The sequence below is a fragment of the Hemiscyllium ocellatum genome, chromosome 19 (genome assembly GCF_020745735.1).
Source record: "Hemiscyllium ocellatum isolate sHemOce1 chromosome 19, sHemOce1.pat.X.cur, whole genome shotgun sequence".
NCBI classification, from domain to species: Eukaryota; Metazoa; Chordata; class Chondrichthyes; order Orectolobiformes; family Hemiscylliidae; genus Hemiscyllium; species Hemiscyllium ocellatum.
In genome coordinates this window covers 43044792-43058333 of record NC_083419.1, presented here as the reverse complement: position 1 = coordinate 43058333, position 13542 = coordinate 43044792, and the positions used below count along the sequence as shown (strand labels likewise).

General features: G+C 40.1%; 1 protein-coding gene across 4 annotated transcripts in view; it reads right to left on the bottom strand.

Annotated features, from left to right (window-relative positions):
• Positions 1-13542, bottom strand: part of si:dkey-82f1.1 (DENN domain-containing protein 2A) — a 150940-nt gene continuing 137398 nt past the window's right edge. For all 4 annotated transcript variants that reach the window (XM_060839863.1, XM_060839865.1, XM_060839864.1 and 1 more), the window contains 3 exons: positions 6132-6371; positions 3918-4004; positions 1-3724 (listed from right to left, as the gene is read on the bottom strand). In XM_060839863.1, coding sequence (XP_060695846.1) covers positions 3693-3724; positions 3918-4004; positions 6132-6371 — 359 coding nt within the window. In that variant the 3' untranslated portion in view covers positions 1-3692. The remainder of the gene's footprint in view (positions 3725-3917; positions 4005-6131; positions 6372-13542) is intronic.

Below are 13542 nucleotides of genomic sequence, written 5' to 3'. Positions count from 1 at the left end.
AGAGCCATTGACAGAAACATTCACAGCATATTTAAAGATTTTCTCATAAGTATTTTTCCCTGCAATGCTTGTTATGCTAATACATTGACCACATTCAAATCAACCTGCCTGTTATAAGCAGTGTTTGTACAATCAAACCTAAGAGTGCTATATGAAGAACAATTCAGCAGCTTATTGGAAATTGTTGGACTTTCTTCAATTCCCTATAATACACCATGGTTCTCCATTACAAAATATTTGAAACGTTAATCTGGAAATGAAGAGGAAATAGGTGGAGAAAAAAAGTCTCTGGATCAAAGAGAATGGAAGAGCTTAGAACCATCACAAGCCAGGATATTGCAACAACATAAAGTTCTTTCCTGCTGGAAAGCATGTAGTTCATTTGCATTGAATAAAAAGTCCTCTTGCTTTGTTTTAAGATAACAAATTATTCAATTCTGATACCATGCATGTTTTCAAAATTCAGTGACTTTTGCAGCACTCTGGTGTACAATGTTTTTATTGTCGCAAACAACTACTTTGTCCAGACAAATCTATGTCCCAACACTACTTAAAACTGATTGTATGGCCATTTGTCACATTGGTGTTTATGGGGCTCGTTAATTGATTACCAGCATTTCCACATTACAACAGTAACCACATTTCAGGAAATACTTCATGGGTGGAATGCTCTGAGGTTATAAAAGAAACCATATCAGTGCATACTCTGTTGAGATTTGCCTTTCCATTTAATGTATTTAAAATTTTTTTTTAATTGACCATCCATACCCAACAAAATTAATTTGACAAATTACAAACAACAGACTTTGGTTAATCAGACCACTGAAATAAATAGAATTTTCTTTAAGTTACATGATACAATCCCAACTTTTATAGTGTTATACTCTAGCTATAGGAAATAAAAGTGACAGGGAGCATGTTTTAAGTGGACTCCATTCAGTTTGGACCATCCTCTCCTTTGAATTAGGTTTCAAAAATCCCATTCCCAATTATAAGACAAAACATTATGTCACAATGTAAACAACATATTGTGGACATGTGCATGTATTAATCATTTGCCTTAAACATCTGACTCTCGGAATAGAGAGCTCTATGTTGTCCTTTTCTTTTTATCTCCCTCCAGTCACCTTATTGCTGTCACAGTGCCATTTTGTCTTTAACTTCAGTACACTGCACCCAATAATAGTTCCTGTAATGGAGTAGTTCAGCAGAGAGGTGCTTGGTCCAAATCAAGAGAATGAATAGTGTTTAAGGACAAGATTTTCTCATGAAGTTTTTGACTACAAAAGTTAGCAAAATTAGAAAAAAAATACAGGCCTACTTTAAAAATGAAACCTCGTACCAAATGGAGTCAATTCAATGTTTATCTCAGCACCTGAATCTCTGCTCACTGAAGTATCATATACAGAGTAATGAAGGATGTTGACCCACGAAAGTACAATTCCAAAGTAATCTGAATTGGAATTATCTGATACTCTTGACAAAGTGAGATCCTAATCTCAGCTGATTGCAGAGAAAGAGTTGACCGTGATTGAAGCACTTCTCTCACAGAACTGGGAAGGTAATCGAGATCGGAAGTGACATCTCATCTCCATGGTGTCATTCTTGTGCAATTTCTAAAGGCTAGTTAAAGAGTAGCATTGACTGGCAGCATGCTACTCATTTGAATATCCTCTCTGCTGAGGAATGACAGAGGGATGAGAGAAAAATCTGGATTCCAGATTTGACTGATCCCACCACCAAGGATTAGTTCCATAGGGTATTTGTTCACACTCTGCTAATCAAAGTTGAGCACATCCAAAGTAAATACTGAACTGACTTGTTCAGCAGTTGGAGTGCTTCTAAAAGACTAGCATTCTGGAATTTCTTTTTGCTAGGAATATGTAAACTAAGACCCTCCTAGTGATCATGCTGGTATTATAATTTGTCTATGTTAAACTAGAGTATTACAACTCTGCCCATAAGCTACATTACAGTGGTTAAAACATCAGTGCCCTTTTATGTGAAACCTATTTCAATTTGTATAGTTACTTTATGATTCACTCTCAGCCTCTTGTAAATATTCTCTGTATTGTTAAATCTCTTCCTGCACTAGTTGTCAGTCTAACTCTGTAAGCTGGAAAAATCAGCCGAGCAACATACAGTCATTGCTGGACACTACTGATTTTTCAGATGTATGTAAGCTTGCTAGAACAAGTGCAGATCTCTGAAGAGAACTGTGTTACAACTGTTCATGGTGTTGAAGGTCCACAGGTAATATGCAAAAAATTGCAAACTGATCACTTACAATTACTCTCTTCTGCTGCAAGCCAGCTCTTTGTGTTTTATTGCAAAATTTGATCTTTTTGTACTTTGCAATCTACAGCATAAATCTTGCTGCTAAAAGATCTGCAGCACACTGAATCCTGCTTGAGAGTATCGTAATCTAATTATCTGCATACAGTCAAGGCTGAGTGAGACCATTACAGAAAGAAACTCTTGCAGACCCATCTTGCTAGTTTGTGTTTAACAGCACACAGATAACGAGCTGAATTTTAAAAAAATATTATAAGCCTTTGGATATGGATAGTTGCTGAATTTGTCTAGAAGATGAGCGGTAACATTTTCATATTTACCATTACCTCAAATATGGGCAGATATTCATTAAGAGCAACCAAAGGCGGCTTATTTCAAATGAAATGAAATTGGATACTCCCTTATACTCTCCCAAACCAAGAGCTCCTCAAAATACAGTTTTCTATCAACTTATGGCGTCGATAATAATTCAATTTTGAATGCTACAAAGACATGCAATTCGGACAATAGACAGTATATTGACATAGTCAAGTGGTTCTGACGTTTGACAGTACTATACATTGTGATAATATACTTGGACCTCTGGCTTCATTCCATGCATTGTGTACCTCATCCCTTAGCATATTGGTCCCATTATCAAGCAAAGTCTTTACCAAACACTTCTAGTCCCTCTCTCACTGACCAGCACAAATGCACATTGATCAGTACAATCTTGTACTGTACATAATCATATTGTTCATGCCAAACTCCTGACAGTAAAATCATATTACCATCTTAAACCCAGTATTCTCTCATTTGACAATGTGTTACACAGAGAATGACAGACTTTTCAAACATCGTGGTGCAATTATATTTCTGGTGTATCATGCTAAACTGAAAAGGACAAAGATTGTGGCTCCTGAGTATTGACAGTAGAGTTCAAAACCAAGTTTTTAGAAAAAAAGTGTCTGAAGTCAGTCTTTTTTAATTCACAAATTTACAAAATGTCTACTTTTTCTTTCCTCTTCCTTCATCTTCCAGCATGTTCCATGCCTGTTTTACCGTAGACCACTCCCAAATAGTACTTTCTCCATCCTTTGCTTGTTTCTCCAACTCTTCTACAGATTAGGGTGTGACACCCTGCAGGTAATCTTTATCCAATGAGAAGTGAAAGCCAAACAGAGGCAAGGCAGACTTCATGCAAGTCTAAATAATAAATATTCAATGGAACTGGGTTTTATTCCCTCTCAAGGCTTTCACATTAGATCGAGCACAGCTTTGAAGCAACAGTCTCCCTTTTCTCTTCAACAGATATTGCTGCAATGACAATCTAAAATCAACGATCCATCAAATCAAAGAAAAAGTGACTGCTAGATTTATCCTTCTTTCCCAGAAAGATGCCTTTCCAATGATTAGCTTTACTTCTTGTGAAGGAATTTCATCTTACTTCCTAGAAATAGACAAACATTTGGTTAACTTTCACAACATTGCAAGTATGAACATCATACAGACAAAAAAAAACGCTAATATCTAGTTATGCAAGAAATGAAATATTGACAGACAGTTGGTAAACCACAAAGTGTGAAGATCATAAAGGACAAAGAAATTGATCCTATTTCGAAAGCAAATGAAAATGCATTTACCTAGGCCTCTCAGAAATCGGTTCATCCCTCTTTGTTCACTCCCAGGGAGAGATTCAAGATAGTCCTGTGCTCTGACCTCAAATAACCCTGCAGACAATAAAAAATATTTACATAACGAATTGGTACATTAGGAAAAATAGGACTAACATGTCAGAGCACGCATCTCAACACAAGTGCTGCAATACACCCACTTCCTTCTATCTTTTCTTGCTTTTCCATTTCCCACATAGGCATGTAGGATGTGTCACAGATAATGTTTATCTAATAATAACTGAAAGCTAGGTTGTGATGAACATACCAAAGGCAAGCCCATATAATAAATATTCAATAGAATTGGTGTTATTGCCCACCCAAGACGTCTTCTTGGTTACTCTGTTAAACCAGTGTGTTAAGGGTAAGTTACATGTGAATGATTTATTGAACACGATTTGGAGATGCCAGTGTTGGACTGGGGTGTACAAAGTTAAAAATCACACAACACCAGGATATAGTCCAACAGGTTTAATTGAAAGCACACTCGCTTTCGGAGCAACGCTCCTTCATCAGGTGATTGTGGAGGGCTCGATCGTAACAATCGAGCCCTCCACAATCACCTGATGAAAGAGCGTTGCTCCGAAAGCTAGTGTGCTTCCAATTAAACCTGTTGGACTATAACCTGGTGTTGTGTGATTTTTATCATTGAACATGATCATCTTAACTCAGAAACCTGACCATTGGCAGAATCATATCAGTTTTGAGTACTGGGTACAGTCTTCCCACCTCTAACCAGCCATAAAAGCCCTTGACCCCATCAAACCCTTTGTAAAGGAGCTGCAAGATCACCAAAAACTTTATTTGGAAGCACTAGCTTTCATCAGGTGGTTATGCAGTACAAGATCATAAGACACAGAATTTATAGCAAAAGATTAGTGTCATGCAGTGATATATTGAACAAACCTAGATTGTTAAGTTTTTCACCTTTTAGAATGCAGGTTTCAGTTCATTAATATGTAAATCCCAGAACTTCTTTTAAGTCACTTCTCAAGATAACATTAGGTTTTATAACAAAAGGTGACATCTCAGCTCAGGCAATGCCTTAAAGATGTGAGGTCAGAGTCTGTCTGTATCCCAATCTTGAGTCAAACTGGTTTGATTAGATTATATTCCCTACAATGTGGAAACAGGCCATTTGGCTCAACAAGTTCACACAAACTCCAAAGAGTAACCCATCCAGACCTATTCCCCTACCCTATACTTACTCCTGACTAATTCATCTAACACTATGGGCAATTTAGTATGGCCAATTCACCTGACCTGCACATCTTTGGATTGTGGGAGGAAACCGGAGCACCTGGAGGAAACCCACACAGACATGGGGAGAATGTGCAAACTCCACACAGAGTCACCCAAGGCTGGAATCAAACCTAGGTCCCTGGCGCTGTGAGGCAGTACTGCTAACCACCATGCCATCTGGCTCTATTTCCAAAGTAGAACTTGCAAAATATTACAAGTAATGACTGCCTGCAGATTGTGCATTTTTGATCAAAATAGAATGTATTTGTAAATACAAATTCACTACATAGACTTATATGTGTGTGTGCATACATGAGAGAGAGAGAGAGAGAGAGTGTTTGCATGTGTGAAAGCTTGGTAAAGTGAGTGTATGTGTGTGTGTGAGAGAGAGATGGAGGATAAGCCTGTGAGAGGGTGTGTGTGAGAGAGAGAGAATGGGTGAGAGTGTACAGTGTAGTGGGGTCACCTGTGGAGTGACATGTACCCAATGTCCCGGTTGAGGCCATCCCCATGGGTACAAAACCTGGGCTATCAACCTCTGCTCAGCCACTCTGCGTTGTTGCCCATCATTCAATATATTGCTTCAGTTGCGCGACACAGTGATCCTTTGCTATAAATTCTGTGGTTTATGATTCTGCTCCACAGCTACCTAATGAAGGAGCAGCACTCTGAAAGCCTGTACTTCCAAATAAGCCTGTTGTGCGATTTTTAACTTTGTACACCCCAGTTCAACACTTTATTTCAGACAGTCTGAGGGGGAAACTGAATACATTTTATTAAATGTTTCCATAAGGCCAGCATTTGTATGTTATGATCATATGATTTATTTTTATATGTGACATGGTTAACTGACAAAATACATGAATGAGTTTGACAAAGTTGTGAGAGAGGGGGTGAAAGGGAGGAGGGAAGAAGAGGCAATCTTATGACTAGTGTTTTCACCTTTCACCCCGAGTTTTCTTAGTTCTCGATCTTGAATGAATCCACCAAACATCTGTGTTTCCATGAAAACCTCCAGAAACCGTCGGACACTTTTTGACGTGATAGACTTGCGAAATGCCTCCCAAAGGAATAATCTTTCGTCTTTCTCATTGGAAGTCATGTACAAAGAGTAGTGACCGACTATTTCCACAAAGAAACGGACAAAGGTCTCAGACACCACACTATTAAGACAGCCAGGATCTACAAAAGAGAAATGAACATAAACCACAATATTAATTTTGATAGGGAGGCTTGCATGACTCCATAACAATGTGCTATTTGCAAGTGTGTAAGTATTTATGTATGCTTCCCCATTGTTACAATTGATACACAGACAGAGAACTTTAAGCCAATCATTGTAAATTCAATTTGATACAGCTCTGAAGAAAGATATGAGGGGGATTAAGGAGTGGGAGCAGGAAATGGGGTTGGGGATGGGGGTGGAAATTGTAGAACTAATTAAGTAGGTTTTCACAACGTGTAAGCGCAGAGAGGGTGGGAAGTGAGGGGATCACAATATTGATTAAGAAATTGATTAATGCAGTAAGGAGGGGTGATACCTTGAAAAGATCATTAAATGTAGACCATATGGGTAGAAATAAACAATAGAAATGGGCAAACAAGCTGTTGAATATGTGTTATAGGTCCCAAAACAATCAAGGAGGGACACAGGAATAAATGTGTAATCAAATTTCAGAGGTGTAACAGAAATAATGCAGTAATAGGAGATTTTAACTACACAAATATGAACTGGAGTAGTTTTAGTGCGCAATATAGATTAGATTAGATTAGATTACTTACAGTGTGGAAACAGGCCCTTCGGCCCAACAAGCCCACACCGACCCGCCGAAGTGCAACCCACCCATACCTCTAACCTAACAGTACGGGCAATTTAGCATGGCCAATTCACCTGGCCCGCACATCTTTGGACTGTGGGAGGAAACCGGAGCACCCGGAGGAAACCCACGCAGACACGGGGAGAATGTGCAAACTCCACACAGTCAGTCGCCTGAGGCGGGAATTGAACCCAGGTCCCTGGCGCTGTGAGGCAGCAGTGCTAACCACTGTGCCACCGTGCTGCCCTAATAGAGAGGGAGCAAAATACTTAAATTGCATTCAGGAGAACATTTCTTTTAGCCAACACACAATAAGCCCCACAAGGAAGAGGGCAGCTCGAGACCTAATGAGGAAATTAGCTGGGGCAGGTAGAAAGTGCATCAGTTAGGGTGTATTTTGGAGATAGTAACCATAACTCAAATAGATTTAGGATGGTTATGGAAAAGGAGAAGGAAGGGCTGGGAATAAAAATTCTAAATTGGGAAAAAGCTTTTAAGATACAATTTGTCTGAAATGGATCAGGAATAGCTACTTGTAGCTAAAACGGTCAGAGCAGTTCAAGGAGGAAATGGCAAGTGCACTGGGCAAAAAAAGACAATGGGTATGACCAAGACCAGATCACTCTGGATATAAAGGAACAGGAAGGCTGATTTTTTTTTAAAAAAAGGAAGCTCATGGAAAATACTGAGGGGTCAATATGGTAGAGTCCCTTGAGAAGATTAAAAACTGCAGGGGAAATAAAAGGAAAGCTAGCTAGAGTAAAAGAAAACCTGAAGGATTAATTAAAAAATATATAAAGAGCAAAAGAATAAGCAGAGAAAAGGTACAACCCATACAGGTAACATCTGCTTGGACCAGAAGATGTGAACACAGTCTTTAATGAATACTTTGTAATGGTCTTCACAATGAAAAAGAATAACACACACATAGATATCAGGGAGGAGTGTGAAGTATTAAAAGAAATGAACATAGAGGTTATGGTGATGAACAATTTAACTACCTTAACTATCTGTCTAACCTCAAATGTGGGGAAGTTATTAGAAATAATTGAGGGACAGAATAAATCTGCATTTGAAGACCCACAGATTAATCGCAGATAGTTAGCATGGACTTGCTGAATGAAGGTCATATCCTAATAAATATGATTGAATCTTTTGAGGAAGTAACCAGGAATCCTGATGAGGGTAATACATTTAATGTGGTCCACATGGACTTTAGCGAGGCTTGTGATAAGGTTCCTCATGGCTGATGGTCAAGAAAGAGGATATGCAGGAATGTAGACCAAAGACCATAAGGGCAGAAATTAAGCCATTCGACCCATCAAGTCTGCTCATAGAGTCATAGAGACATACAGCATGGAAACAGACCCTTCAGTCCAACTCGGCCATGCCGACCAGATATCCCAATCCAATTGAGTCCCACCTGCTAGCACCTGGCCCATATCCCTCCAAACCCTTCCTATTCATATACTCATCCGGATGCCTTTTAAATGTTGCAATTGTGCTAGCCTCAACCACTTCCTTGTCAGTTCATTCCATACATGTACCACCCTCTGCGTGAAAACATTGCTCCTAGGATCTCTTATATAATCTTTCCCCTCTCATCCTAAACCTTTGCCTTCTAGTCCTGGACTGCCTTACCCCAGGAAAGAGACTTTGTTTGTTTATCCTATCCATGTCCCTCATAATTTTATAAATCTCTATAACCTCTCCCCTCAGCCTCCAATGCTCCAGGGAAAACAACCCCAGCCTATTCAACTTCTTCCGATAGCTCAAATCCTCCAACCCTGGCAACATCCTTGAAAATCTTTTCTGAACTCTTTCAAGTTTCACAACATCTTTCCGATAGGAAGGAGACTAGAATTGCACGTAATATTCCAACAGTAGCCTAACCAATGTCCTGTACAGCCGCAACATGACCTCCCAACTCCTGTACTCAATGCTCTGACCAATAAACGAAAGCATACCAAATGCCTTCTTCACTATCCTATCTATGTGCGACTCCACTTACAAGGAACTATGAACCTGCACTTCAGGTCTCTTTGTTCAGCAACACATTCCAAGACCTTACCATTATGTGTACAAGTTCTGCCTTGATTTGCCTTTCTAAAATGCAGCACCTCACATTTATTTAAATTAAACTCCATTTGCCACCCATTGGCCCATTTGATCAAGATGCTATACGCTGAGGTAATTTTCTTCGCTGTCCACTACATTTCAAATTTTGGTGTCATCTGCAAACTTAAAAAGTAGTTTCCTGATAACATAAAAATTGATCGAGTGGTAAATAATGAGTACAGCTGTGAACTGCAGGAGGATATCAATGACTGGTCAGGTGGGCAGAGCTGTAGCAAATGTAATTCAACACAAAAATGTGAGGTAATGCATTTGGAGAGGGCTAACAAGGCAAGGGATTACAAAATGAATGATAAGACCCTGCAAAGTACTGAAGATCGGAGGGTCCTTGGAGAGAACATCCATAGATCCCTGAAGGTAGCAGGTCAGGCAGATAAGCTGGTCAAGAAAGTATATATAACTTGCCTTTATTAGCCAAGGCATAGAAATAAGAACAGGAACATTATCTGGAATTGTATAAATCATTGGTTATCCACATCCAGTTTCCTCCCACAATTCAAAGATGTGCAGGTCAGCTGGATTGACCATGAGAAATTGCCCATAGTGTTAGGTGCATTAGTCTGAGGGAAATGGTCTGGGTGGATTACTCTTCAAAGGGTCAGTATGGGCTTGTTGGCCTGTTTCCACACGGTAGGGAATCTAATCTTTTAAAAAAAAACAAACTGGAGTACTGTGTACAGTTCTGGTCACCATATTGTAGGAAAGATGTCATTGTACTAGAGAGGGTGCAGGGGCAGTATACAAGTTCCCTGGACTGGTGGGTCTGAGCTGTGAAGAACGACTGGTTAGATTGGGGTTGTTTTCCTTGGAGAAGAAAAAGTTGAGAGGGGGACTGGATAAAGGTGTACAAAATTATGAGGTAGAGTGGATTAGAAGGCACTTTTACCAATAGTAGAGGTGTCAATAACCCGGGGCATAGATTTAAGATAAGAGTTAGAAGGTTAAGAGGAGAAATATTTTCACCAGGGGGTGATGAGAATTTGTAACGCAATGCCTGAAGGAGTGATTGAGTCAGAAACTCTAGTAACAGTTAAGCAGTGTTCAGATGAGTTGTCATAGCTTCCAGGAGGAATGACGAACCAAATAATCACTTTTCATTTCTGGAACCTTCTAAGTGCATAGAGTTGTAGAGGTGTATACAGCACGGAAACAGACCCTTTGGCCAAACTCCTCCATGCTGACTAGGTTTCCTAAACTGAACCAGTCCCATTTGCCTACTTTTGGACCATATCCTTCTAAACATTTCCTATCCATATGTCTATCCAAATGTCTTTTAAATGTTATAATTGTACCCACCTCTACCATTTCCGTTGGCGGCTCCTTCCATGTATGCACGCTCTCTATGTGAAAAAGTTAACCCTCAGGTCACTTTGAAATCTTTCCCCTCTCACCTTAAACATATGCCCTCTAGTTTTAGACTCCCTTACCCCAGGGAAAAGACCGTGTCTATTCACCTTATCTGTGCCCCTCATGATTTTATAAACCTCTGTAAGGTCATCCCTCAGCCTCCTAAATTGTGGAGAAGAAAATCCTAGCCTCACTTTGTAACTCAAAGCTTCCAGTCTTGGTGACATCCTCGTAAATCTTTGTTGCACCCTTTCCAGTTTAATAACATCCTTCCCATAGTATTGCGACTAGAATTGTACATAGTACTCCAAATGTGGCCTTACCAATATCCTGTACAGCTGTAACATGATGTCCCAACTCCTGTACTCAATGCTCTGACCAATGAAAGCAAGCATGCCAAATGCTTCCTTCACAATCCTGCTCTGTTCTATCTGTGCATGTTTTTAATTTTCTGCATGGTGTTGTTACTGCTGCTTATGTTATTATTAATAGACCTGATTCATAGTTATAAACTACACTGCAGTCTGATGGTATCTATCACACTGCTTTCAAAAGCCTAGGGGAGCACAAGACAGCCAGTAACTTAGTGCCAACTCTTGCCTCAGAATTTGAACGTTGGGGGTTCAAGTCCATCTGCAGAAACTTGAGCTGTAAATCTAATCAAAAATGTCAGTACAGTAGCAGGGAAGCTGTGCACCCATGCAGTACTGGGGGTGTTGTGTACCCGTGCGGTACTGGGGGTGTTGCGTACCCGTGCGGTACTGGGGGTGTTGCGTACCCGTGCGGTACTGGGGGTGTTCTGCTCCAGAAGTGTTGTCCATATGATGAAATGCAAAACTCAGGCCCAGTCTGCACTCTGAGGTGGTCTTAAAAATATCCCATGACATTATTCTGAGAAAGAACAGGGGAGTTTAGTTCAGTGTAGTAAATAGCATTTATGCCTGAATTAACAAGACTGGAACAGGGTTATGAAACTGCCTAATTTGTTATGAGCTGGCTTGGATTCTACTGAGACTAAAACTACAAGATTTCATAATTTTCAACAGAGAACAATAATTTTAACTGTACAAAGTTAGAACAGTTCGGTTACCCTTGACCTGTTCTGAGGGATCTATTGAAAACCTCCAAACAAGCTCCATCCTTGTTTGTGGGTGGCACAGTGGTTAGCATTGCTACCTCACAGCGCCAGAGACCAGGGTTCAATTCCCACCTCGGGCAACTGTCTGTGTGGAGTTTGCACATTCTCCCCGTGTCTGCGTGGGTTTGCTCAGGATGCTCCGGCTTCCTCCCACAGTCCAGAAAATGTGCAGGTCAGGTGAATTGGCCATGTTAAATTGCCTGTAGTGTTAGGTGTAGGGGAATGGGTCTGGGTGGGTTGCTCTTCGGAGTGTCGGTGTGGACTTGTTGGGCCGAAGGGCCTGTTTCTGATCTAATACAACATTAAATATTTATATTTAAATATATATTCCAACAACCAACAGGTTAATCAAATAGCAAATCTGGTGAAGACAAATTTATCATCTTTCTCACTAATATTTGAGGGGTTGCTGACACTGTGGGTCAATAAAACTTCATAAGGAATTCCAATTCATCATGATTGAAGATTTAGCTTTAACATTTTCTCAAAAGCCACTCAGGATTATAGACTACCTCATTGAGGCTCACATTCTGGTAGCTGACTCTCCCATTCTGCTCTCCAATACTCACAGGCACATTGTTAGCCTGTCTGCAGATTACAAACTCCAGCAAGTTAGCACTGCCCCTGCATTTCTCCGGGACCTACTCTTGCTTGGCTGCACAAAACAAATATGCCGTGTACAGCTCCAGGGGCTTTTCCTAAGATTTAAAAAGACTTAGTTGCACCTATTGGCTTCCTGGATTCTCCCACATCCCTTCCAAGTGGACACTGCCACAGCAGCACCTTTTTGGGATGCAATTTCTGTTTCTATGTTTGTGATAGAATAACATCCTGATGGTGATAACCTTCTCATCTGACTTTCTCTATTGAATTGCCTAAAAATTGACTGTTCGGTTGCCCTTGAACTATTCTGAGGGACCTATTGAAAAGCTCTCAACAAGCTCCACCCTTGTTTGTAAGCAATACTGAATATAACTAATATTTTGAACAGTCAAATATAATATTCTGTTAGATTTTTGTTCCCTAAATGCTGTAATGTTCAGGGATTGCTGGCATACACAGTATGTAATAGGCAGAAACAAAAAGTCTGCTGTAATGAAATCCTGCATGATCGCTATTACCTTGCTTTTAGTTGATTCCTTGCTGTGCTTCAATTGGCTGCTTATAAATGGGGACAGTATTGAAACGTACTTCATTGGGTGTAAAATACAACAGTGTGTCCTTGGGTTCTGACACACGCTGTACCAAAGGCAGCCGATATGTCTTTTTGCCACATCCAGCAATTTAAGTATTCTGCTCACTCTCTGGAGTTGCTACTGTACCACTTATTGAATAAGTAAAAGATAGACTGCGATCCAAAGAGAGCCAGGGTTTGTTATGGATGTAACTCTTGGTACTTTGAACATACAGGACACTTGTTCCAGCACATACAGCTCTGTTGTAATGTAGGGATCCTGATCTGAACTTGAGATCAAGCTTCCAACAAGGTCAAATGAGTTGGTATCTTATTGCCTGTGCCAGCAGACTGAGCCTTTTAACTTCTGTTTATTCTTTTTCTGTTGATTCTCACTCAGTTTGCAGTCAGGTGCCATTGAATTACTGTAAATACATGAGAATTAACTACAGAGAATGCTGGAGAAACTCAGTGGGTCTGGCAGCATCTGTGGAAATAAAAAGTCTGGTATGACTCTTCTTTGAGGAACTGATTTTGCCACATCTGCTGAGTTTCTGTAGCATTGTGTTTGTTTCCGATATCCTGCATCTGCAGTACGGTGGAACCTCAATTATCTGAATGAGATGGGCGGGCACTATTTTGTTTGGATAATTGATTATTTCGTTAATCGATTTAATACCTTTCCTCTCAGGCTTGTAGTTTTCTATTAAGTCTGCTCCCCATTCAGGAGACTAGCAGCAG